We start from the raw sequence: 23,306 nt of genomic DNA, 5'->3' as shown, positions 1-23,306 counted from the left end.
CCTTCCCGCCGGCCCCGCCCGTCCCCGCGGCCTGCGGCGCTGCTGCGGCGCTGCCCGTGTGTCCGGGCCGGAGCGGAGCGCTGGGGTGAGCGTCCCTGCCGCCCCCGGGGAGCGGGGGGCGAGGGGAACAGGGGGGGAATGGGCCGAGGGGGATGCGGGGCGTCCTGCTGGCGGAGGGGCGGCGGGGCCGCCATTGCGGCCCGGCTCTTTCCTCCTTTCCGTTCCCTCCCTTCCCTTTCCCCACCTCCTCCCACGGCGGTGCCGCCGCTCTCCCCGCGGAGGGGGCGCGTTTGGCTCCCCAGGTACGTCGCCCGCTGTCCTGGGACTGAGGGGGGGGGGGAATAAGCGGCGCTTGGCGGGGGCAGGGAGAGGAGGAAGAGGAGGAGGAGGAAGAGGAAGAAGAAAAAGGAGGAAGGAGGTCACATGCGAGAGGCGGGCGGGGCGGGGGTCCCTCTCCGGGAGGGGGGTACCTGTGGGTCTCGGGGGATGCTCGGCGGACAGTGGCGCCTCTTCTGCGCCCCCGCCTCCCGCATGCCCTGCGCCGCTCCTGCTGTTGGCAGGCCTGGAGGAGGAGGAGGGTTGCTTTTCCCCTCTCCTTGAGATCCTAGTCCGGCAGATACATCCTCACGGAGGTACGGCGACCTGTTTTGTCCTGCTAGTAACGGTGTGAAACAACCCGGGGCGTGTGAACCTCCGGTTTCCATCGTGGGAAAATGTTATGCTGAGGGTTAATTTTAGCGTCGGGCTCGATTTAGGCAACTTTGGAGAGGCGCTATCCATTTTCAGAAGCCGAATTTAAAGTGGGTCATTCATTCTTGGAATGTGGCGTTTTGCATGTATATGAAGGGTCGCCCTGGTAGATCTGCAGAGCGAGCTGGCGAAGCTCTCAATACTGTGATTTAATCTCCATTATCAGTTCAAGTTACGCATTGATGAACTGCTTATGCTGAGCAGTTCCCAACTTCGCTGTACTCAGGTGTGAGTAGACGCACTGATTGACTTTAACATGGAAAATATTCAAATACTAAACTTGCAGAAAGAGGTTGTTTGTGTGTTTGTTTGTTTTAAATCATATTAGTGTTTTAAATCATGTTAGTGTGCTTAGAGGTATAAGGCCATTGCTGTGTTTCTGCACAGTGTTGCCAATACATTTTATTATGTGCATTTGTCATCTTGGTTTTTATAATGCGATGTAGAATTGTGTTGAACATCAATTGCTGTGAAAATTGTTGGTTTATGCTAGAAATCCTAGTGGTTTGGGGATTGTTAGTCAATCCAACATTGCGAGAAAGCCCATTTCTATTTATAAGTCAATAGTGTTGTTATTATTTTTAGTAGATGCTGTTCATCAGCTTTGCACTTTTAAGTAGGCCAGATGCAGAGTGATTCAATTTCCGTTGGTTTGTTGACGGTGTTCAGGGCCAGATACTTTGCATAAGATGCACCAATGGTCCTCTTGTTATGACAGAAATCCGTGACTTTAAGTATTTAAATATTTGACCTTTTTAATGATGCTGAAATTTGTGAAATACTAACCTTAGTTCAGATGGACTAGGTCTTCTTTTTGGTGTATTTGAGTGTGGTTGGCTTGATGCAATGGGGTTTAATTTTCATAAATTCTCAAGCGTTTAGCCATGATTTTTTCAAACTGAGTTTAGCACAATAGTTCTAGGCCTTCATTCATGTGAAAGAATGTATTTAGACTACCATATTAAACTTTGTCAGTCCATTCTAGTTAAACATTAAAGCTTTTTTGTTGAAATGTTTTACAGGGCCAAACCTTATTTCTAGTAAGCAGGACTAATGATTTCATTCAGTGAGTTAAGTCAGCATGCACAGTGTTATCAGTGCTTTTTCAGAAGATATTGATGACATGGTAATGGTAAAGCACACTTGTGACAGCAGGAACTGTGATTTGACATGTTTAGGCAGCAGCATCCAGCAAACTCATCTGAGTCACTTCAAAGGATCACAGATTTATTGCTTGTTAAACGTTCTCTAATTTAACTGTATCTGCTAAAAATCTGTTCTTAATTTGAAGTCGTTAGTGATTGTGTTAAAAGACAACTTGCACATTACCTCTCTGCCTCGCTGTCTTAAATTCAGGTAGGAGTAGGATTAAAAATGAAAGGTTGAAAAAAGTAATGTTAGTAAAGAACCAAGTGAATATCTTGTCATGATATCACGCTTTTCATATGAAGTTCAGCTACTCAGTCATTGGCTGAAGCCCTGAAGCAGCGTCCCTTCAGACATCAGGAGTTAATTTCTGTCTTACACTGACAGCAAAACTAGATAAATTATGTGGAAGTGTGTTAAAATAAATATTTTCTGCTGAAGGTTCAGATGTAGGTCTTTTCTAGAACTTGCTGCTGTTTGAACTGGGTAATTATTTACTTACAACGTCCTTTAAACCTTAAGAAATATAATGGAGGTAGTATGTAAAACCTGATATTTCCTTTTGCTTTGAAGCATCTTCAAGTGATATAAAATAGGAGTTAAGCATGAAAAAATATTTTAAAAGTTTGTCCTGTATTCTAAAGTGGATGTTAATTTCTTAAAATTCTGCATTCTTTAAGAGCTCTGAAGAATTTTTAGGCCTTGAGTTTGCCTGGGGTAAACTTTTGCACCATTTTGTGGAATAGCTTTTGAGTGGGTGACAGAATCCTGGGTGTTTCTCAGTAATACATAAAATGACTGACCTGTTTCAGGAAGAGTCCCACAGTTCTGTGCTAGCAAAAGAATAGCTTTGCTTGTCCAAGTAGTATCTGGCTAGCAGCCCTGGGGCATATGTTTATTGTTGCTCTGGAGAAAAACAAGCAAACAAATGTGTATGAGTAGCCAATGTAACGAACCAGTATAGTGGAGAAAGTTTGTGGTGAAATCTTCATTTCTGTGAGCTCAAAGCCCAATCCAAACTGGCCTTGGACACTGCGATGGATAGGGCATCAGTAACTTCTCTGCCAGCCTGTGTCAGTGTCCCACCACCCTCACAGTAAACAATTTCTTCCTGATACCTTATCTAAACCTGCTCACTTTCAATCTGCATCCATTCCCCTTTGTCCTATCAGTACATACCTTTGTAAAAAGTCCCTCTCCAGCTCTCTTGTAGGCCCACTTTAGGTAGTGGAAAGTGCTCTAAGGTGTCTCTGGAGCCTTCTCTTCTCCAGGCTGAACAACCCCAACTCACTCAGCCTGTCTTCAGCTTTTCAAGCTGGCTTGCTCCAGCAGATCCACATCCTTCTGATGTTGAGGGCCCCAGAGCTAGATGGGGGCAACCAGAGCCAGGTGAGGATGACTCTGAAGAGCTGTTCTTTCACGTATTCTTTCACATATCTGGTTTGAGTTCATTTTAGAAGTGAAAGTCTGGGATATGCTGTTGAGAAGGAGTCCTGAGGGGAAGAGACAGTGGAGATAAAAGTAAGGGCAGTGCTGACGCCAAATTTACAAGCTGTTTACTCTGCCATTTTCTCAGCTCTTGCAGAATAAAAAATGAAGTGTTTGGAAAAGGACAGCAGTGTTTTGCAGGACATGGCTCAAGTAGCAGGGCTCCTTCAGCTGTAGGGAAAAACTAGTCCAAGGTTGGAGGACTCTGATTTGACTTTATGAATCTGAGTCTCACTCTTGGGATGGGGGAAGGTGACACTTCTGTTCCCTTTAGATGTTCTACTAGCCTAAAAAATTTATTTCCTTTTTTTTTCTTTCTCTTTTTCACCTTCTTTCAAAGGTCTGAGAAAAATATTGTTCCTCACAAATGCAGGATGTGTGCAACTGCCCTGTTACTTTTGTTAGGTCACCGTTAGAGCATAGGAAATTGGGGAAACATCTTTCTCAAGGAAACTGGTGGTTTGTTGTTTTGGTTTTGTTTGTTTGTGATTTTGAATTTTTTACAGGTAGAAGTTATTTAAGGTAAGAACTGTTACTTCGGGATCAATCAGAGCTACTCTAGGTCTGAACACTCAGATAAAGCCAAACTCTTTGTAAGGAGTCCTCTCCTGTGTGCTGGTAAATCTTGCCCTGCCCCTCCGATGGGAAACCTTCCCAGTCTTTAAATGTGTTGCATATTTGTAGCTTGTAATTCCTGCTGTGTTGCTTAATTGAAAATCTTGAGTATTGCCACAATACTTTACAGTATCTTCTGCTTATGTTTGGGGAATTTTGTGGGTGTGTATCAGTTTGAAATTTTCGGTCTTATTTTATTGAAGTGTCTAGTTTGGTTTGGTTTGGTTTTTTGTAAATATTCCCTCATGTTCACTAAGGAACATTTGTTTTGAACAGAACAGTGCTTCAGACTGAGAGGTATTTTTAAAGGCATTGAAACCTTAAAATGCTTCTGAGGCAATGATGTGTTACAGCTAGAGACAGAATGAGTGCAGCTTGGAAGGGATTTAAGTGCCCTTCAGGAATGGGAGCAATGATATCAGGAGGTCACTAGTAATGTATCCGCTACAAGCAGATTTCATGAAAATTAGTTCTTGCAGTTATATAAACAGAAGAGGGAGAGCGTACGTCAGTAGAGTGGGTTTTGTTCATTTATAGCATTCATAGTAGAGAACAGTATAAAAAATGTGTCCAGGTAAGCTTTGGAGGCAGTCTCCAGCTCTTTGGGATTTTTATTCCCCCTGATTTACAATTCTCATTACTTCATCTTAGAATTTGGTTTTATCTGTGTTGGCTCTTAATCTGGGTGCATGCTAGGGTTGTTAGAAAACACACTGAGAGAATTCTGCTAATACTCCTGCAGGTTAATACAACTTTATACGAGACAGTCTCATTTTCTTGGACTTTGAATAAGCAGTGTACCAAAGCAGTATATTCTGTCCAAGATAAAGGTGTCTATGCCTAGATAAAGAATGACGTTGGACTTCGTGATGATGAGAGAGCAGATGGTTATGACACTTAGTTCCTGGACCCTGAGGTCTTTCATTGGTTCTAGATAAGGTGTTTAGCAAACTCAGGTCTGGCCTACTGTACTACACTGGGTGAAATCCTGGAGTGCCTGTGACAGGCTGTTCACTGTGAGGTGGATACTGCCCACCCTGGCTGTGGGATGGGATATTGCCCAGGCTCCTCCTCACGCAAAAAGCTGTCGACTGAGAACTTGCTGACTTGAAGACCATTATCTGAAATTGCCTTTAAGTATAACTTACATATTTGAATGTTAGTGTTATAATACCAGTTACTGTATTAAGCTCTGTTCTTCTGAGAAATTTTGGTTTTATCTGTGCCATCTGTTGTTTTCCTACACAATAACAGGTAGTGTAAGCAGCAATGTAAGCCCTTTTATCAGAAAATAACTCTTTTAGTAAGGAGAGGAGAGGCAAATAACTGGCATATGAGGAAAGTTTTTGGCAAGGAAATGCGTTATTCTTTTGTTTTGTAATGAATGAACTTTACTACTCTCTCCGTGTCAGCTTTTCTGCAGCCTTGCAGTTTTCACAGTGCTTCAGCATCTTTGCCATTAAATTGGCCATGTCATCCTATTTCACTCATTGGAAAGAAAAAGTATTTTCAGATTAATTTTTGTAACCTTCACAGAAAAGTTGTTTATGGTGGGAATTCTTGGGCCATATTTAGTGTTGTCAGAGACATATATAATAGGTATTCTAGGTTTTAAATATGTTTCAACAGCAACTGTGACACAGTGTTACACTGTGTGTCTAGTTACTTTATACAGATATGATTTCTCTGGTATCTTAACCTAAACTAGTATTGCCTTTTCCAAAAATTGCATCTGTGTGACACTTTCAGTTTTGATTTTGCTGAGCTGTTGATAGCCTTTGAATAAACCTTTTTTTTTTTTTTTTTCAATCACATCTGTTATCTCATCTCAGTTAAATTCTGCTCTGTGTTTTTTTCCTTGGAAAGAAAAAAAATAACATAAGAGGTGCTGTTGCTCGTGTGATACAGTAGTATAGTAAACACAAAAATAATTTAAAACAAAGACCACAGAATGGAAGGAGAAGGTTAGAATAATGATAGAAAAGAGAAGTAGTGTTCTGATAGTGCATCTCTAAGATATATGTAAAACTGACATATGCAGTGTGTGCCATGTGCTTCTCTCAGTATGAATGAAAATAATTACATTAATTGTAAATGTAACCTGAAATCATGGACTAGCTCCCACCGTGTATTTATTAGTCTTTATTAGACTTTGAGGACAGGGAAGGACTGCAGTCCTAAACTTGATTACTTTGCATTTCACTTATTATACTAATTAATACTATTAATAAGTGTAAAATCTTTATTTTACTAGGAAGTTTTGGAATTTAATTCTCTGTTTGGAAGCTTGAGTCACGGCCATAAGAATTAAGTGTTAAAACAAACAAAGAAAGCCCCAACCAACCAACCAAAAAAAACCCCCAAAACACACAATTGCTTTAATTTAAATAGATGCAAACTTGCCTTTTTTTTCCAGGAAAAAAACCACTGTTGTCTATAACTTGGAATAGGTCAGTATATAAAACTTACTTAACTAAATATTTTAGTGGTAGTTGAGTGAATGTATGCAGTTATGAAGAAAAGAAAAGAGAAACGTTACCATCGTACATACCTTGAAATCAAGGGGAGTGAGGATAAAGTATATCACCAATATACTGGTATGGATTCTTATTTCAGGATTTTTGATTTCCCTCTTAAATGTTTTTACATTTCAATAAGCTTATAGATTCTGTCGTTTCACCTGCCTAGTAGATGAAGGGAGATGACTGATCTCTCCTCACTGGTACCCAGTACCAGGGCACGTGGGAATAGCTGAAAGCTGCATCCATCAGGGTAGGGTTAGATTTGACAGGAGGAAACATATCTTTACCAAGAGGATGGTCAAACTCTGTAAGAGTCTTCTTTGAGAAGGGGTTGATGCCCCAAGCTTGTCAGTGTTTAAGAGGCATGTGGGTATTGCCCTTCATGCCATACTAAAACTTTTGGTCAGCCCTGGAGTGGTCATACAGTTGGACTAGGTGACTGTTTCTCTCCCTTCCAACTGAATACTCTATTCTATTCTGCACTCATGACGAGTCAAATAACAATAAGACTGTTATTTGGCTGAAATGCCAGCGGTTTTTTAGCTCCAAGAACACTTTCAAAGACATGTAACGCAAAGCTTATACACGGAAACAGGATTTTATTTTATTTTTCCAACTGTTTCAGGACAGATGCTCACAAACATTATTGCAATGTGCAGGTGTAGCCTGGAGCAGGTTAATGCAATCCTCAGTTTAGCTTGAAAAACCATCACGTAAAGTCTGGCAAAGGAAAGTCAGAGCCAGAACATTGCAAATCCCCTACATCTTGTGGAGAGCCATATGCTATTGGGACTGCATAGGGAAAAACAATTTCTGTCTCACTCACATGTCTCTTGTGGCAAAGAATTAATGGCACAGTTTATATTCAACACAGTTGCTATGAACTCCACCTCTCCAGGCAAGTTTGCCCGTAGGGTTTCTGGCAAGATTATGAATTATGGGCTGTTCATCTTCCTGGTAAGAGTCCTTCACCCAGGCTCTGCAGAGAATGAACATGCCAGTCTGTAAAGATCATTTCTTCATAGGACATACTTTTTTTTGACCGCACATCCTTCCTGAAGTTTGTCATATAGAATAACCCAAACAATGGGACTGCCTGGAGCCAAAAGAAGGATTGCCAGGTGCACCCAGACTCCTTCAAATCAGAGGCAGACACTGGGTCAACCTAGAGATGATACAACGGTTCTGATAATATGTAACTCATATTGAAAAACAACCAACCAACCAACCAACCAAAATTATCTATAAAATATTAACCTTTACAAGAAACAGGAAAGCAGATAACCGACGCACAAAGAAGGCTCTTTCTAGGAAAAAAACTCAAAAGTTTTAAGAATGTGATTTTCTCTCTTTATTTGCTAATGTATTTTTTTCTGCATAAATTTGTATTTTGGCATTCAAAAATCCAAACCCCAAAACCCTAGTGTATAATTATTTTTTCTCTTTTTAAAATTATTTTGTTTTTTAAAAAGTACAGTAACCAGTGTCATGTATCACTTTGGATGCAAAAACTCAAGTAATATGCATGAATATAGGCGAAGCAGTCCCTGTTTCCTGAGGAGTGAGAATGAGGATCAGTAACAGTCACACACAGAAGAGTTGTGTGGTATTTTCAAAAGTGACACATCTCGATGACAAGCTTGCTTTTTTTGCCTTCCTAAACTCTCTCCACCACTGAGTTTCTTGCCCAGGGATGCATGAAAAGCGCTCTCGTGCCTGCCTGGCGCTTGTGTTGCCCACATGGAGAGGTGAAAAGTGGCAGCTCCTGATGAGGCAGCAGGTCTGGAGCCCTTCCAAACACAGGCTGTTTTGCACAAGCAGGAACCTATGGAGAAATGGAGCCAAGGAAAGAGCAGAGCTTACTCCCACTACAAACTTGTAATGGGCAAGAGAGCCAGGGCATGAGTGGTACCTTGGAAGTATCAGGGAAGAGAAATGTTGTTGCTGGTAATGCTGAGATGGGTATGGAAATGTCTGCCCAGGTGACTGTATGACATTCCAAGGCAACTGTTGCTTTTTAATAGTCCTCAAGTGCCTGTAAGATAGCTGCCAGAAAGAACTGAAGATTTTGCTTTTTTATGCCCACTTGAAACCACCTGAGAATGTTGGTGTGATGAAATGGTTGCTTATGTCATTCAGGTACAAAGGAACTTTTTGTTTTTTATTATTAATGAAAGAAACTATGGGAAACAGTCCTTTAGCACACAGTTTGTGATTAATCAGTTTGCAGAGCTGGTGGTATGAGTGCATAAACCTGCCAGGCAATGTCTGTTCAGGTAAAGAATCTCAACATTGTGATGGCAGCTCGGTGTGACGAGACAAGCCCTGCCATATGTCCAAAAGTGGATCTGATGGATCAGCAGGCAGAGCAAAGCTGGAGACAAATTCCCTTGCTGTGAGTATCCCCCATCCAGAGGGCTTTAAGGCAAAAACCAGTCTGTGCAGACTACATGGAATTTATAAACTGAATCTAAAGTTTTGAGTCACACTTCAAAACAAACTGGTAGCCAGTGCATTTTAAGACTATGCTTTTCTCTTTGCAGAGGCCTCACAAGGCAAATGGATGCTGAACTAGCACATCCTGAAACAATTAGCTCTGGCTGTACTAATTGCATTTCCATACTGTGCTGTATCTAGCAACAATCCAGACTGGAAGTAACAACTTCCTATATAATTGGCACTTAGTGCCACAGCAAAATAAAAAGTTAGTCACATATTTTAGCCAATGTAGATGGAAATTTTTTTTGAGGTGCACGTGTTACTTGGCTTTTTTCTTTTATTTTTATTTTTCATTATTGACATTGATGGCCTCATCTGATGTTTATATCTCATCACAGATGGTTTCCTATGACCTGCTGGGAGGACTTCCAGTACGAAGCAAGTGTTGTTTATAGCACTCGAGTGCAGTGATTCTGCTCACACCCTTGGCCCAAAGGTCATGGTAGCACTCAAGACACCTGACCAAACACATACCACATATGTCTCTCCCCTCTACAGCTCTTTATCACCCATGTTTGAGGCAACTACTGTAGAAACATAGGAGGAAGATTTAAGGTTGTACTGTGCTCTGCCGTCCTTGTCTGGTGCTTTCAATTGCCGTAAGGATGTTCTGTGTGACTTGACCTAGACCTTGACCATCCCTGGTTGGCTTGCTTCTTCCTCAGCTGTGATGTCTGTGCAGCTCCCTGAACCAACCTTAGTTTCCCCCTGTGCCCTTGTCTCCTCCCTGGTGTTTGCCTAGTGGTGTGTTACAGATCCCCTGTTGTGCTGTGACTGACTGTGTTCTTGCAGATTGAAGTTGAAACACTGTTGAAATACAGGAGTGGGAAGGAATTTCTTTTTTGTGGTTTACTAAAAGACAATCCCCACAGGAGGAGGCAAAGTTTTGTTCTGAAATTTCAAAAAGCTGTTCCCCCAGCGTTGCAAAAACTTGTCTGATGTGATTTGTACCACAGGATATATAGCTTAATCTTCTGAGCATTTTGCGGAAAATTAAATTTTCTGTGTGTTTCCGTGAAACTTTTGTAACCTTCTTAGTCCACTCTTTCTGGAAGCTTGGAAAAAGGTTTTCATGGAGGATTTGAGGGAATAATACATCTAACTGCTCCAGTTTTATAAGAAATTTAACCTAAAAATTCGTGTTAAAAGCCTTGTAGTCAGAAGAGGCTTAGGGTAATTGCATGACCTTTAACCACTGGTTACATACTTTTTTTCCCAGAGAGGTGCAGTCTGGCAATCTAAGTTGTCATAGCAGCTGAATTTATAGCGTATGTGCTTTATAGAATGATTACTACAGTATTCGGGGGCTGGACTTCTAATCTTCTGGTTATGTCAGCTCTGGATGTGCTAGTAGCTAATACTGCCATTTTTCTGGAATTGTATGTAGATCTAAATCTGGACACTGCTCCCTTATTTTCATCAGTCTAATTGAACATTAATTCTCTTGTTTCACAAATCCTCTGAGAGATGAAGGGAGACTAGACATTATTTTAGAAACAATTTTTAGAGCCTACTCTCCTAATTCTTAGTCATGAGTTTAGCAAAAAGAGACCTTACATAAAAGAAAATACCTATTGGAATTGCAGAGGTTTTGTGACTAATGTGTTTTGGTTTTGTTTGTTTAGAAATCCTTTCTTTATGGATCAGCCTTCTAGTGATGGTGAAACTGGAAGGAGACCACTCTGAGCAAACCCAGGATGAATCGGGTGCCAGGTGACGCAGAAAATGCTCACAGTAGCAGTGTGGAATCTTGTCCTTCCTTGCGGGATGTCCACTCCATCAACCCAGCGCAGCTGATGGCAAGGATTGAGTCATATGAAGGCAGAGAGAAGAAAGGCATTTCGGATGTCAGACGGACTTTCTGTTTGTTTGTTACATTTGATCTCTTATTCATAACCTTGCTGTGGATAATAGAATTAAATGTGAGTTGTCTTTTCAGTACCCTTTAGACTTTACTGAAGTATTTATTCACTTCGGAGGTGGTTAATAAGTTGCTTCTTTCTATCCAAATTATGTGCTATTTGTATCTATTTGAATTTAAGCAGCTTATTACTTTAAGCTTTCATGACCATGGTATCTACTCAACTGCATCTACTTTTATTCATTAGGACATATGTTTATCTTCTTATCATGAAACCTTTTCATGTTTCCGTAGTCTGTGAACCATGCTGAAGAAACCATTGGAAATCCAGTTAACTCCTCAGGCATCAAATAAACAAAAATGTCACTGTACATCTTTGAATTTGGCAAAAAGTGTGCATTTTAACAGGATTCAAGACTTTGCCTTCTAAGTAACTTTAAGTCAGTGATTTGATTGAGGTGTCAGTCCCTGAAAAGACTTCCAATGGCAAAAAATTGTCTTTTGCTGTGATGTGTTTTCTTTGAGGCAAACTTAGTATGTTATACATTGTGTATGGCAGGATGTATTTAAGAAGCATAAACTCCCACAGTTTTAACTCCATGATTTGTAATTTGGCAAATGAGGCTCTTCTCCTAAAATTTCCAGAAAGCAATGGGATAGATGATGTGTTGTTTTTTTATAAGTACCATCCTAGTTCTTGAGCGGAATTTCAAGAAATAATCTAAAGTTTGCATTTAAGAAAGGACATACTAGGGAGGAATCCCTTTTCTAGGGAGGAATCCCTTTTCTAGGGAGGAATCCCTTTTCTAGACAAGAAAGATCTTGAGTACATATTTTTTTGTCAGCATTCCTTTACAAGATAAATAACCTTGGTTATTGATTTGGCATGGAGCTGACTGATCAATAGTTCATTCAAACAGTGAAAAATACTCATTCTGATTTTAATTTGAGAAATCGGGCTTTGCTTTCCTGAATGTTGTAATTTTAGGACTAGACTTCTGTTGTCTCTCTAGGTGGAAAGACTGTTGTACCTAGTGTGTAAAGTTATCTTGTCTTAGAAAAGCAGCATAGTGTTCTGATGCATTTCTTTTTTTAGGCCAGTGTCATGATGTTAGAAGCTCACATGTGATATCTGGGATCTGACCTGTGGTTAGGAGTTTTGTTCTGTTTTTTTCTAATTGTTTTATTCCTTGGGAAGTCAAATAGCAGTGTGTTAGGACTGTCTGTCACTGGTGCATAAGTAATGAGACTTCCGAATTGCTGCGAGGGTTCCTGTAAGTATTGTTTTCCCTTTCTTGCTATTTTCCAGTTTCTTTAGGAGTAGATTATTTTAAAATGCTGCAGGGAATAGCATTGTGGCATTTTGAGCAAAACACAAGGCTTTCATAGTTCTCTGTTCATCCTTACGTTAACATGGTGCTCACACAGCCGTGCAGTGAACAGCTTGGAGGGGGGGAAGTTGATCTTCCTTATTTATGCTGGGAACAGACAATCATACCTGATGCAGTAGAGTAACCAAGAGAAAACCATATTTAGAAAGTTATTTGTCAGGTAGTCATAGAGGCGAGGGAGAGGAGAAGAAGTAGAAGAAATTTAGAGTTGGAGTGAGTAGTCTCAGGAAAACACTGTCCAGCAGTATAGTTGGGAAAGTGTGGAAGCGTCTAGACTGCATTGCTTTGAGATGGTGAGCATATGTTGTTGGCCTGCTTTGGTACTGCCTTTCCTTAAAAAGATGACAGTAGTCAAACTCAAAGCCTTCTGTTGGTGTTGTTTTACATAACTATTTCATGCAGTGCTTAATTACAGAATTTCATATTAAAAACAATACGAGTTGGACACTGAGGTTTTTAATTTTCCACTAAGACAAATATTCCTCTTGTTCTCTGACCCCCAGTACATCTTAAATTATTTTTTTCCTAAGCCTATTTGAACAGTAAAGTGATGAATCCTTCTGCTAGAAAGAAAGATAGTGACTAAGGAAGATGTAATTTTGTATCTCTTCAGCAAATGAAAGAATTAAACTTGCATGTTAGTTATTTGTGGGAGAATGGTCTAATAGTTGCAGCTTCTGTGTTTTTTATAGTGGGTCCTTTTGCTCAGCTCTTCTAAAACAAACTGAATGTGTGCTGATAAGGAAAAGATCTGAAGTATAAATTCAGTTACTGTTTTGTTTCGTATTTGCTAACATGTGACTAATGACATCTGGTTTTTGGGTGGCTTTTTGATCAGCTGTTTTGATCCTCCTTATAAGACATAAAATGCTTTGTGAATTCATGTAACAGACCTTACATTTAATCATTTCTTCTTCCCTCGACAATTTGTTTGCTTTTATTTTGGGCCAGTCTGAAATGTAACTTGCCTAGGCCAGACCATAATCCTAAATGTTTTCACTTTGAAAAGTGTATATAATCATGAAAAACAAATAACAGTAATCTTGAAATTAACATTCTTAGCATATAGGTCCTCTGTATTTAGTTTAAGGATCTTCTTGTACATCATTAGTTTCACCCTTCACATTTGTGTGTATTTTGTTTTCAGTAACTTCTGTACTAAAGCTGTATGTGGTGTTGTTTCTTTGTAGGTAAAAGGAGGCATTGAGACTACCCTAGAGAAAGAAGTCCTACATTATGACTACTCTTCTTCATATTTTGATATATTTGTAAGTGTTCTTCCAAAAAGAAAAAAGAGCAGCAAAACTATAGTTTCTCTGTTCCTCCTTCCACAGGTGTTTCCTACTTTGAGTCCTGTGAAAAGGCTGATCTTTTCTTGATAATTTAGATCAGAAAGACTTGTGCAAAGTTTCACCCCTCTAGGGTTTGCCCAGTCCTGCTCTGGAAGCAGGCTCATGGAGCCTGTGGATGGAGAAGCTTAGAGGCACTGAAACTGTATCTTCGACTTTGGGGGAAATGGAAAAGCAGATGAAAAACTCAGTGAAGAATGTGAGACTGGTGTAACACAAAGGCAGTTCATTAAGAGGACAAGACCTGTAGTTCTCCAGCTATAAAATCATTTTGTTTAAACCAATGTTTTTGTCCTTCCACAGGCATAAGTTGGTTGCAGTCAGGAGACACTTGTTCACAGGTTGGCCATCATAGCTTAGGTTTTTTCAGATTTCTGTGTTTTAACTCAAACACGAAGAACAGATTATATTCTACTGTATTAGGAAATTCCTGTCTTTCAGCAGCACTGTAGCTTTGCAGTTGCTATGCATTTTGCACTGCATGGCCCAAATAAAAGGTGTTTCTTTATGGTTTTCCTAAAAGGCCCCATGTTTTTGCAAGATCGTTAATTGTGCCAGAACTTGTTTGCCTGGCAGAGATGACTTGGTTTGCTATCAGTCATTATGTATTAATGCCTATATGCAGAATCTCTCTTTGAAATTGGTGTAAAAACCCATCCTTGCTTCTGCATCAGACCGTTTGCTCTGTCAAATGGACTTAGGTACTGGATACAAAAATTTCATAAACTAGCAAACTGTGATACTTCTCCCTTTCTCACTGTTTTGCTTGCAGGTTCCCCACAATATACCGTACTGCAGAAGGCAAAAAATGTTACCTGTAAATATTGATGCTCTGGAAATTATTTTGTCCCATAGTTGAAACAAGGATTAAGAACATGTAATGCGAAATAATAGATTTTTATTCCCCGTGAAGGGACTAGAATTCTGCAAAATGATTTGTGGGCTTATACAGGATTTCCTCTGTTTTCACTATACATTTGCATAAGATTAAATGGGTTCATTGTACTTCTAGCCATAGTACATTTTTAAGCATTTATTTCACATCTTTTAGATTCTGAACACATCTTTAAAACAAGTTGGAGACAATCTAATACGCAAGAATAAACAAGGAAATTGAAGGTTAGGGTCCCTGATCAGAAATCTCATCTGTCTGCTATTGATTTAATTTTCTGACCTAGAAATACCATAACTTACCTTTCTTTACTGCAAAATAGTCAGAATGACTTGATAGTGCAGGCATTTCCATAAAGAATAATGGATTTTTGCAATGCTAATACTTAAAAAAATACTAGAAGTATAGTAAGTAGAAAATTGTTTTTAAAAGTTCTTCTCATTTTCTAGTTGCATTTGTGAAGTCTTTACAGTTTTTAATGATATTCTTGTGCAGTAGCACACCACTAAGATCAGTGAGATGCACAGTGGTGCTCAAGGTATTTGCTGGAGTAACTGCATCTAGATTTAACTGCTTAGATTCCAGTCAGGTAAAATGATCATGAACATACTTTGTGTAGTTTTCTTATGTTTCTAACCTATTTGTGGAATTGCCCGTGCTTGCATATCTGAGCCTATGTAGGCATGTGAATGTTGTAATTTGCTTTACAAATGGGAAATTATGTTCTATTTCTGTTTTATAAGCACACATTCGAAATTGTTTCTTGATAACAGAACTTACATTGTCCTGTTTTAAGTTGTTTTGTAAGCAGTCAGTATATTCAGTGAGATGAGAATCTCGTGGTTCTTCTGTGTTCTGAATTAACCAACAAATATTTTTTTCCTTTCTCTGTAGCTGCTGGCAGTCTTTCGATTTAAGGTGTTAATACTTGCATATGCAATGTGCAGACTGCGCCATTGGTGGGCAATAGCTGTGAGTAGTAGCCAAGCATAATGGACTTTTTACTAGAATGGATCAGACAAAATTTTAGTTACCGCTTAACACTTGTATGTTAAGAATCCTCTTGATGCTATATATAAAAATTCATTATACAGTAACACATTGAAAACTTCTTTTCTGGAAGATTTTCAGCCTAGGGGCAAGAATTTAGTAGTACAGTGGGTGTGGTTCTTATTAGGTATCATGTTAATACAAATTGAAGACTTATTTTTAATCCAATATGGATGGCTAGTCATAACTGCTTGTTACCTCTGACTTGTTAATTAATGTTGGAAATATATTTGCATTTGAAATAGTGAACCGTATTCAGAAACAAGAATTGGCATTCAGAAACAAGAATTGCTACAAGAATGTAGCAGAGATCCAGCTTCCATTAACTCCTACATTCTTAGTTTTTAAAGTTTTTGGTGTAGTACCTGTATTGCTTCATGCTGCAATACAAAATGCTGAATATGCATCCCTTCTTAAAAAGGAACCTCTTGAGAACTGTAGGCAATCACAGTGGTTTGGAGCCAATATCTTTAGTGCAGCTGTACTGTGTTGATAAGAAGGCAAAACTTGGTGACAGATTCATACTTCCACCAGTCAATACAATTACAGATTGTAATACAACAGGCATATTGCTGGCTTAGTACTTTGTGGATCAGTAGATCAGTACTTTTTTCTTCCCTTGCACTGTGTTAGGTGCATGTAGAACATGTTCACGTATAACTTTCTCCAGGTGAGTAGCATGCAGTTTGTTTTGTAGTCTGAGGCTACATGCCATGATTTTTATAAATTGTATTACTAGCATGGCACAAACACATACATAATGGCAGCTGCTGCTCTGACTGTCCTTATATTTAATGCATATCTTAAAAATCCTTGCTCTTGGTTGCTTAGCTTTGGAGTATTTTTTAATCCTCCAACTTGATGCCTTTGTTTGTGAGAGTAAACCCATCATGGTAGTAAGCAGTTAGATATATAAAGCTCCACTGAAGGTTTTGCAGAAGCCTTTGATCTTAACATCCTACCTGTGATTGCCAGAAGCTAACTGGCTAGTTAGGTTCTGCTATTTAAAGAACTACTGGACCCAAATTCACTAGTAGAGATAGAAGCCTCGCTTAAGTGAACAATACTTGTCCACTGCTTTTGGGGGATTTTTTTAGATGTTTTATGCAGCCTGCCATTTTTTAGAGAGTATCAAGTCTCCAAAGAGATAAATTTTTCACAGTATCAGTGTGTGAATAAAAACATTTATTCAAATTTACTTCTGTAAAGATGTTTTGTTCTTTGAAATGGATCTTTTGATTTCGATAGTATTGAAAAGTGTTTGAAACAATTGCTGTTTTCTTTTTTCCCAAGTTCATAAGTAGTTTGGGGTTTTTTTAAGGGACTTACTGAATAGAGAAGTGCATCTGCATTGTACAGTAAGATCACAATTTATGAAATTGAGTCAGTAGAGGTGCTACACAAATGTTATCTGCTGTGTGGAAATCAATGTTTGGAGGTGTTTGTATTAAAAGTTTATTAAAGAGGTTATTTTAATAACACTTTAAGTTAGTTGTATCATGCTTGTTACATTTTATTAATCTATGTGATCTTGCTGTTGTTAATAAATATTTAAAGTTGCAAATAATGCATAATGGCAGAAATGGGAAAGTAAATCCATTTATTAGTTTAACTGTTCTGTCTCTTTCAGTTTACAACAGCAGTGACCAGTGCCTTTTTATTAGCAAAAGTAATTATTTCACAGGTATATATTCTAATCAAATGTTTGTTTTACTTTGTTGTTTTCTTAAAAGCAAAATTCTGTAGAATAATTTTTGTAATGTTTTGTTTCCACCCAGCTGTTCTCACAGGGTGCTTTTGGCTATGTGCTGCCCATCATATCCTTCATACTTGCCTGGATTGAAACTTGGTTCTTGGACTTTAAAGTGTTACCACAAGAAGCTGAAGAAGAAAACAGTAAGCTCTTGATATTTCCCCTCGATTGCTGCAGTTGGCAGTGTTTGATCCCCTGTTAGCTGGCATAATATTGCTTCTTTCAGCATCTCAAAATTTGAAGAGCTGTGGGAAAAATTAAATCATATGGCATGATTTTTCTTTTTTGGGAAAGGAACATATGCCTTCAAAGAAGTGAGGTTTTAATTGATTTAGGGAGGCAAAGTTAAAAGTTACAAGGGCCAGATCAACTATTTCATTAAAGCAGTTAGGAATGCATATCATTTTGTATCCTTAAGATACAAAACTTTAACTGACTTGGGCTTGTAAAACTTTATTTTTTGGGTAATGCATAGAATAAGAGTCTGGTTCCTCTTTTAGACACAATAACTAATTCGATGTCACTAACTCTTCTTTTGAGGTAGAAAAGGAAAGGCAAACAAGTGTTGTAGAGAGTCTTCTTCACGCACAGGCAGAATGAGACCAGAGCAAGTATGAATTTCAGCCACTTCAAGATGAGGCAGCAGGTCATCTGACGCTCGATGTATTCAACTAAATGGAGGAAACCATTGTTTTAGTTGAAAGAGAATATTGCTTAAGTGGTGAGGAAAAGAAAGCATACAGGTGCTTTGTGATTTTTCAAAAGCAGGAGAGTAATTATACAGCCAGCCTGTTGTTTATGCATCATTACCTGAAATACAGGCTGAAACTCTGTTGGAAGGGCATGTTTATCTGTTAGGTATACTTTACATAGGCATGGATGCCTCCATGTTTTTTGTGCTCTGAATGCAATCTTTCTACTTTGATCCCTTCCCTCTTCTGTTTCACCACTCTAAGAAGTTGGTTAAGTGAGAACAGTGGATTTTGCCTAGAGAAAGAAAAATTTAGGGTAACTTTTTTGTCTTTTGAGGAGGTGAGAAAATACAGCTGCGTCAGACCATTATCTAATTAGATAAGAAATCTAACCAGTTCAAAGACTTTTGCATTTTTTCATATTGAATTTTTATAGGCAAGGAAAGTATTCCATGCGTACACATGTACATACTTCATGAAGGTTGCAGAAATTAAGTATGTTGAGATAGATAGGTGAAAGCAAGCCATTAATGAGAAGTCATAGTGGCAAGTGAGAAAACATTTAGTTGGTTGTATGTGGCACTTCACTGATCATTAAAAATATACTCCAGATTTTTAGTTAGCCAGTGAATATTGATGAATTTACATACGGCATCCTAATCATGCAGTTGCACATAGTAGAAGGAAGGATTCCTTAATTCATGTGTACAGTATCTCTGTTTTGCTAGTGCATGTCACCTTAGCTGCCTAAAGTTAAATAGAAGACATAAGTGTTAAATTAACTGTTGACACTTTTTAAAAATGTATTTATCTAAAGAAGTAACTTGTTAAGAATGCTAATATATAATACATTAGTCTTCAAGATTCTTCATTAATATTTGATTTTTAAGATGCTTTGTATTAGTATTGAGGAATTATTTTTGGATTTTTTTTCTTTTAGGATTTTTGATAGCACAGGATGCTTCTGAACGAGCAGCTCTTCTTCACCCAGGAGTCCTCTCTGACGGGCAGTTCTATTCTCCTCCTGAATCTGTAGCAGGTAGTTATGTTCACATAGTGAATGATTTTTCATATTCACTTTAAAGTCCTGCATATTCCACCTCCTTCAAGAGGGTAAGGGGGGAAGGGTGAGGGGGAAAAAACATGTTTTTATTTTTAAATGAAAAGTGTACTTTACCATTCTAAAATGTAAGATTCTTTTTTATTCAGTATATTCTTTTTATACAGTAATTCAGTTTAGTTACTACCTATCAGACAGGTTACAATACACGTAGTTAGTGTATTGTACGTTGCGTTCTGACTAAAAACAAGGTAAGTCTGAAAGAAAATGGCACTGCAACTGAGAGGAGGAAGTTATGGTTTGCTTCTGTCATCGATGATCCTTACAAGTCCCTTTCAATTTGAGATATTCTATGACTCTGTGATCTCTTTTCTGCTTGCAATAGCATTTATGCAGCCGTGCACTGTTCAATCCAGCCTAAACTTGGAGCTTTACGGTATCTTAGAATAGACAGTGAACCTGAAACTGGTATAAAGCAAGCTGAAGTTTCAATCAGAGGCTTTTTCTGTTCTCATAACAAAAAGAAAAAGCCCTCTCTGTGTAAAAAAGCTTAGCTGTGTGGGTATATTAAACTGGTGGCTACTGTTAAGTACATCTTAACTCTGCGTATCATATGCTTTGCTCTAGTTGAGGTATGAGCTGAGTAAGTCAAAAATAAATGTAAATACTGCAAGATTTCAGAATGTGTTTGCAAGCATTTCAAGGAAATGAGTAATTTCTTTGTAGGTTGACTGTATTTCAGTTACCTGAGAATGCAGTGTGAACCCCCAAATCCTATGTCAGTCTTTTTATCCTAAAATATAAATCTCTTCTGTAAAGCTATGCTGTATTATGCAATATAATTAAAATAATATCTGCTAATTGCTACAGATAAGTTTGCCTATCTTGCATTATATAGTTATACATGGTGATATTTTTCATTTTAATGTCTGTCTCTATGGTTTCTCTGTGCTGAGCATCTTGGCTTAATGAATGACTTCGAGCTCCATCTAGGGGTGACAAAGCATTAATGTTGAGTATAACTAATAATTCAAAGTCAAAATGGATTTTAGTTAAAACTGTGAGTTTATCTTGAGGAATAATGGTTGGAAGAATTATATTGGATTCAGCCTGGGGGTTTTTCTTGGCAACAGAATGTGAGAGGAAATATAAGTGGAGCTAACATTTTTTTTTAGATATTTTGGCTGGGTCAGTGTTGCAAGTGCAGTTGAGGTATCATGTCTCAGCATGCATGTGTTGACTATAGGTGTATGATTGTTCCCTTCATTTCAACTTATCAAATGGGATTCAGTAACAGCTCAGGTGCCTTCTAGTCTGCCCTGACTGCTTTGTTTAAGCACTCTTTGTGGGTATGAGAATTAAAAGAAACAGTCATATGGATATGTTTGAACTAAACACACACACTGGTAGTCACGAAGTAAAACTGCTAGATAATATACAGTAAAAATAGTTCAAAATATTTTCTTCAAAAATCTGCATTTCTTTCTGAGAAGACAAACTATGCATTGGTGTAGGAGAGCAATTTTTGGTTAGTTAGTCTTACATATTGATTTGAAAAATATTTAGGAAGAAACTCTGTGATCATGCAGAGGGGAATAAACCCCTCTGCTGACATGGCAACATTTCTAAAAACAAATATTTGCTTTTAGGAGGTGATGTTTAAAACAGACTCTGTTGGGATTTTCAGCATATTTATCTTTCTTGAAGGCACACGTGTCCAGGGCTATACCCCAGGCCCACTTCTTTGTATGGATTGATCCTTCATCTTCAACATCAGACTTGGTTACCAAGTAACTGTTCTGGAGGTAGCAAGTGAAAAATCAGCCTGGAAAGAGTAAATTTATTCAGTTTCTGTACAATTTGAGCTTCAAAACAAAAGGCAGATATGCTATTACAAAAAATGAAAAAACTTCAGAGTAACTTTTCCAGAAAAAAATGCTTAACCCCTTTGTCTGTCCCTTTCCTTTGTGAGAGGGAATGTGTGTACATAGTTCAGCTTTAAATTCAGGCCAAAAGCCCAAGTAAGTCTACAGGCATTTTATCAAAGACAGTTCTTTACTCACCTTGTTGGATTTTTTCCTTTGGGAGTCTCATTTAAACTGCCCAAGACACGTGTGGTGAAAGACACGTGCTGATAATTTCCTCAGCTGTCCCTGACAAGGGCTGATTGCTGCAAGGGCTGACTGCCACCTCAGATGTGGGCACAGACATCTGTGGCTTGGGCTGGAAGTCCGGAAAATGGGGGTCAGTGCTGCTCACCCTGTTTGCTTCCTGTCTTCTTGCTCTCCCCGAAAGTGGCTGATCCATCAAACCACCTCCCTGCAAAGCAGTGCCTCCAGCAGGAACTGGCTCTGGGCAGGTAGCCCTGTGACTAGCTAAGGTTTCTCTTTGATGCCTTTCCAGGGCTTTCTCAAAGCAGAGGGCTGAGAGTGGGCAGGGCATGAGGAAAAGAGAACTGGGCAGGGAGAGGCAGAGGGAGCTGGTTTCCGGCTTAGAGTGAGACAATCTCTTGCCAAAACACTAGATTATAGAATTTATTAATTTGTAGAAACAGTATTTCTGGCTGCTTTGAAAGTGTCTTCTGAAGTTGTCTTCCAAAGGGGCAGGGTGTAACAAGTGGGAAAATCTGCTTGTCAGTGAGTAAATGTGGAGTTGATTGTCCTGAGTATGTTGTCATGAAAATTTGAAGTCTAACTGAATCCGTTGACAGGATATTTCAAGAAGGATCCCAGTGCTGGGGTTTGGGTTTGTTAACTGTGACAAAAAAAACCACAAACAACTTTCAGTGTGAAACATTTGAAAAGATAAGAAATCTGAAAGAAAAAGTAAATATTTTTATGGGAAATAGTTGCTTTGAATTGCCTTTTGATAAGCCAGTACTGGTGGTGGTCTGATTTTTTCTTTTTCCCTTCATCTTTTTTTTTTTTCTCTTCTCTCAGCTGATCTAATAGCATTTTTGTCTTCCTTTTCAGGATCTGATGAAGACTCAGAAGAAAAGCAAGACAGTGAAAAACCAATTGTATAGCAAATATGAGAAAGCAGGTAAGTTCCTGTGGATAGGACCTGGATATTCCGAAAAGTATGTTTTTCTTCTTAGTTCCTTCCCAAATAATTTGAATGGTGGTCTAACTCTTAGGAGTTCATCTTTTTTGAGCTCACTTTGTCTCTCTTAGCAGTTTCAAGCAGGAAATCCTGCCAGGCTCTTGAAAGCCTGGAGGTGGGGTCCTTGGCATTTATTTGTTGGCTGTCCTGGAAAGGACAGTGGTGGACCAGATGTGTAAAAACTCCTTTCTTTGCTAGGCGGCAGAGATACTTCTTTGGAGATGGCAGTGCAAGAGTACCAGGAAGAGATTTTCTTTGGTTTAGGTCTAGGGCAAGTAAAGATTTCATGGGCGAAACTACTTTGGTATTTCCCCTCTTCACTCTGTTTAATACTACAAGTGGGTTACATTTGGACCAGCTGCATCTTAAGATTTTTGCAGTGTACTTTGTTTAAATATGAGAGATTATTTCCTTATTTTGGAAATTACTTCATTTACTTCTGGAATTATCTTGCCCCATGCTTTCTCTTCACCACCCACAGCAAAGCTGCAGCTGTGGGAGAGATTAAATATCCTTGAAGCTGAAGCTTCTGATTTGAAGGTCTCATCTGGAAGAGTGGATGACCTTTTCACTCTCTGTGTTTACAATGTCTGTTTTCTTTACTCCCATCTTCATTCATCCTGACTTGTGTAATCTGTTGCAGAAAGAAAATCTTGGAAGGAAGTTGTTGGGGTTTGGAAACTGGCAACAGAGTCTGTGGCTGACTTGCTGGTGGAGCTGCTGACAGGAGAATTTACTCCTTAGAAAGTAAAGGGAATGGTTCCCATGTACTGTAATACCTCATGAAGATGTACCTTGTTGACATATGTATATTAGGTTGCCTCCCAGGTGGTATGAAAGTATTCGTCCACAATGTATTTTATTATTCCATGATTCCTGAAGTTGATCTTCTAATGACTAGGTAATTACTGGAAAGTGTTGTCTTGTGTACCTAATCAAGAGACTGGTAATATAATGAAGTAAAACTCCTCTGTGGTGGAAGTATATTTAATAATTGTTGGGGCTCACTAGATAAAATTATTTTATGTTATTGCAATTTGTCATTAGTTTTATGTTTACTTTTTTTTTAATTCCATGCATTTTCTTTTTTTTTTTAATGGATATGTTCACTTTCTAAAATAAAATGTTAAAACATG

The 23,306-nt window shown here is 38.8% G+C and overlaps 1 protein-coding gene across 5 annotated transcripts; it reads left to right on the top strand.

Moving 5' to 3' along the window:
• Positions 1 to 23,306, top strand: STARD3NL (STARD3 N-terminal like). Of its 5 annotated transcripts, none has more exons than XM_032700873.1 (9): positions 2 to 85; positions 10,646 to 10,942; positions 13,463 to 13,540; positions 15,408 to 15,485; positions 17,194 to 17,247; positions 17,342 to 17,459; positions 18,949 to 19,047; positions 22,041 to 22,110; positions 22,814 to 23,306. In XM_032700873.1, the coding sequence occupies exons 2-8, from the start codon at positions 10,718 to 10,720 to the stop codon at positions 22,091 to 22,093; spliced, it is 705 nt and encodes a 234-aa protein (XP_032556764.1). In that variant the 5' UTR covers positions 2 to 85; positions 10,646 to 10,717; the 3' UTR covers positions 22,094 to 22,110; positions 22,814 to 23,306. The 5 variants fall into 5 exon arrangements, with proteins under 5 accessions (XP_032556789.1, XP_032556799.1, XP_032556764.1 ...); XM_032700890.1 differs by lacking the exon at positions 2 to 85 and adding an exon at positions 188 to 302; XM_032700881.1 differs by lacking the exon at positions 2 to 85 and adding an exon at positions 461 to 632.

The sequence above is a fragment of the Chiroxiphia lanceolata genome, chromosome 1 (assembly GCF_009829145.1).
Source record: "Chiroxiphia lanceolata isolate bChiLan1 chromosome 1, bChiLan1.pri, whole genome shotgun sequence".
NCBI lineage: Eukaryota > Metazoa > Chordata > Aves > Passeriformes > Pipridae > Chiroxiphia > Chiroxiphia lanceolata.
This window is presented reverse-complemented; position numbering and strand designations above follow the sequence as displayed.

Coding starts and splice junctions, on each gene's coding strand:
- STARD3NL (XM_032700873.1), top strand. CDS start 10,718: ATGAATCGGGTGCCAGGTGACGCAGAAAATGCTCACAGTAGCAGTGTG. Junction 10,943..13,462: donor TGTGGATAATAGAATTAAAT/GTGAGTTGTCTT, acceptor GTTTCTTTGTAG/GTAAAAGGAGGCATTGAGAC. Junction 17,460..18,948: donor AGAAGCTGAAGAAGAAAACA/GTAAGCTCTTGA, acceptor TTTTTCTTTTAG/GATTTTTGATAGCACAGGAT.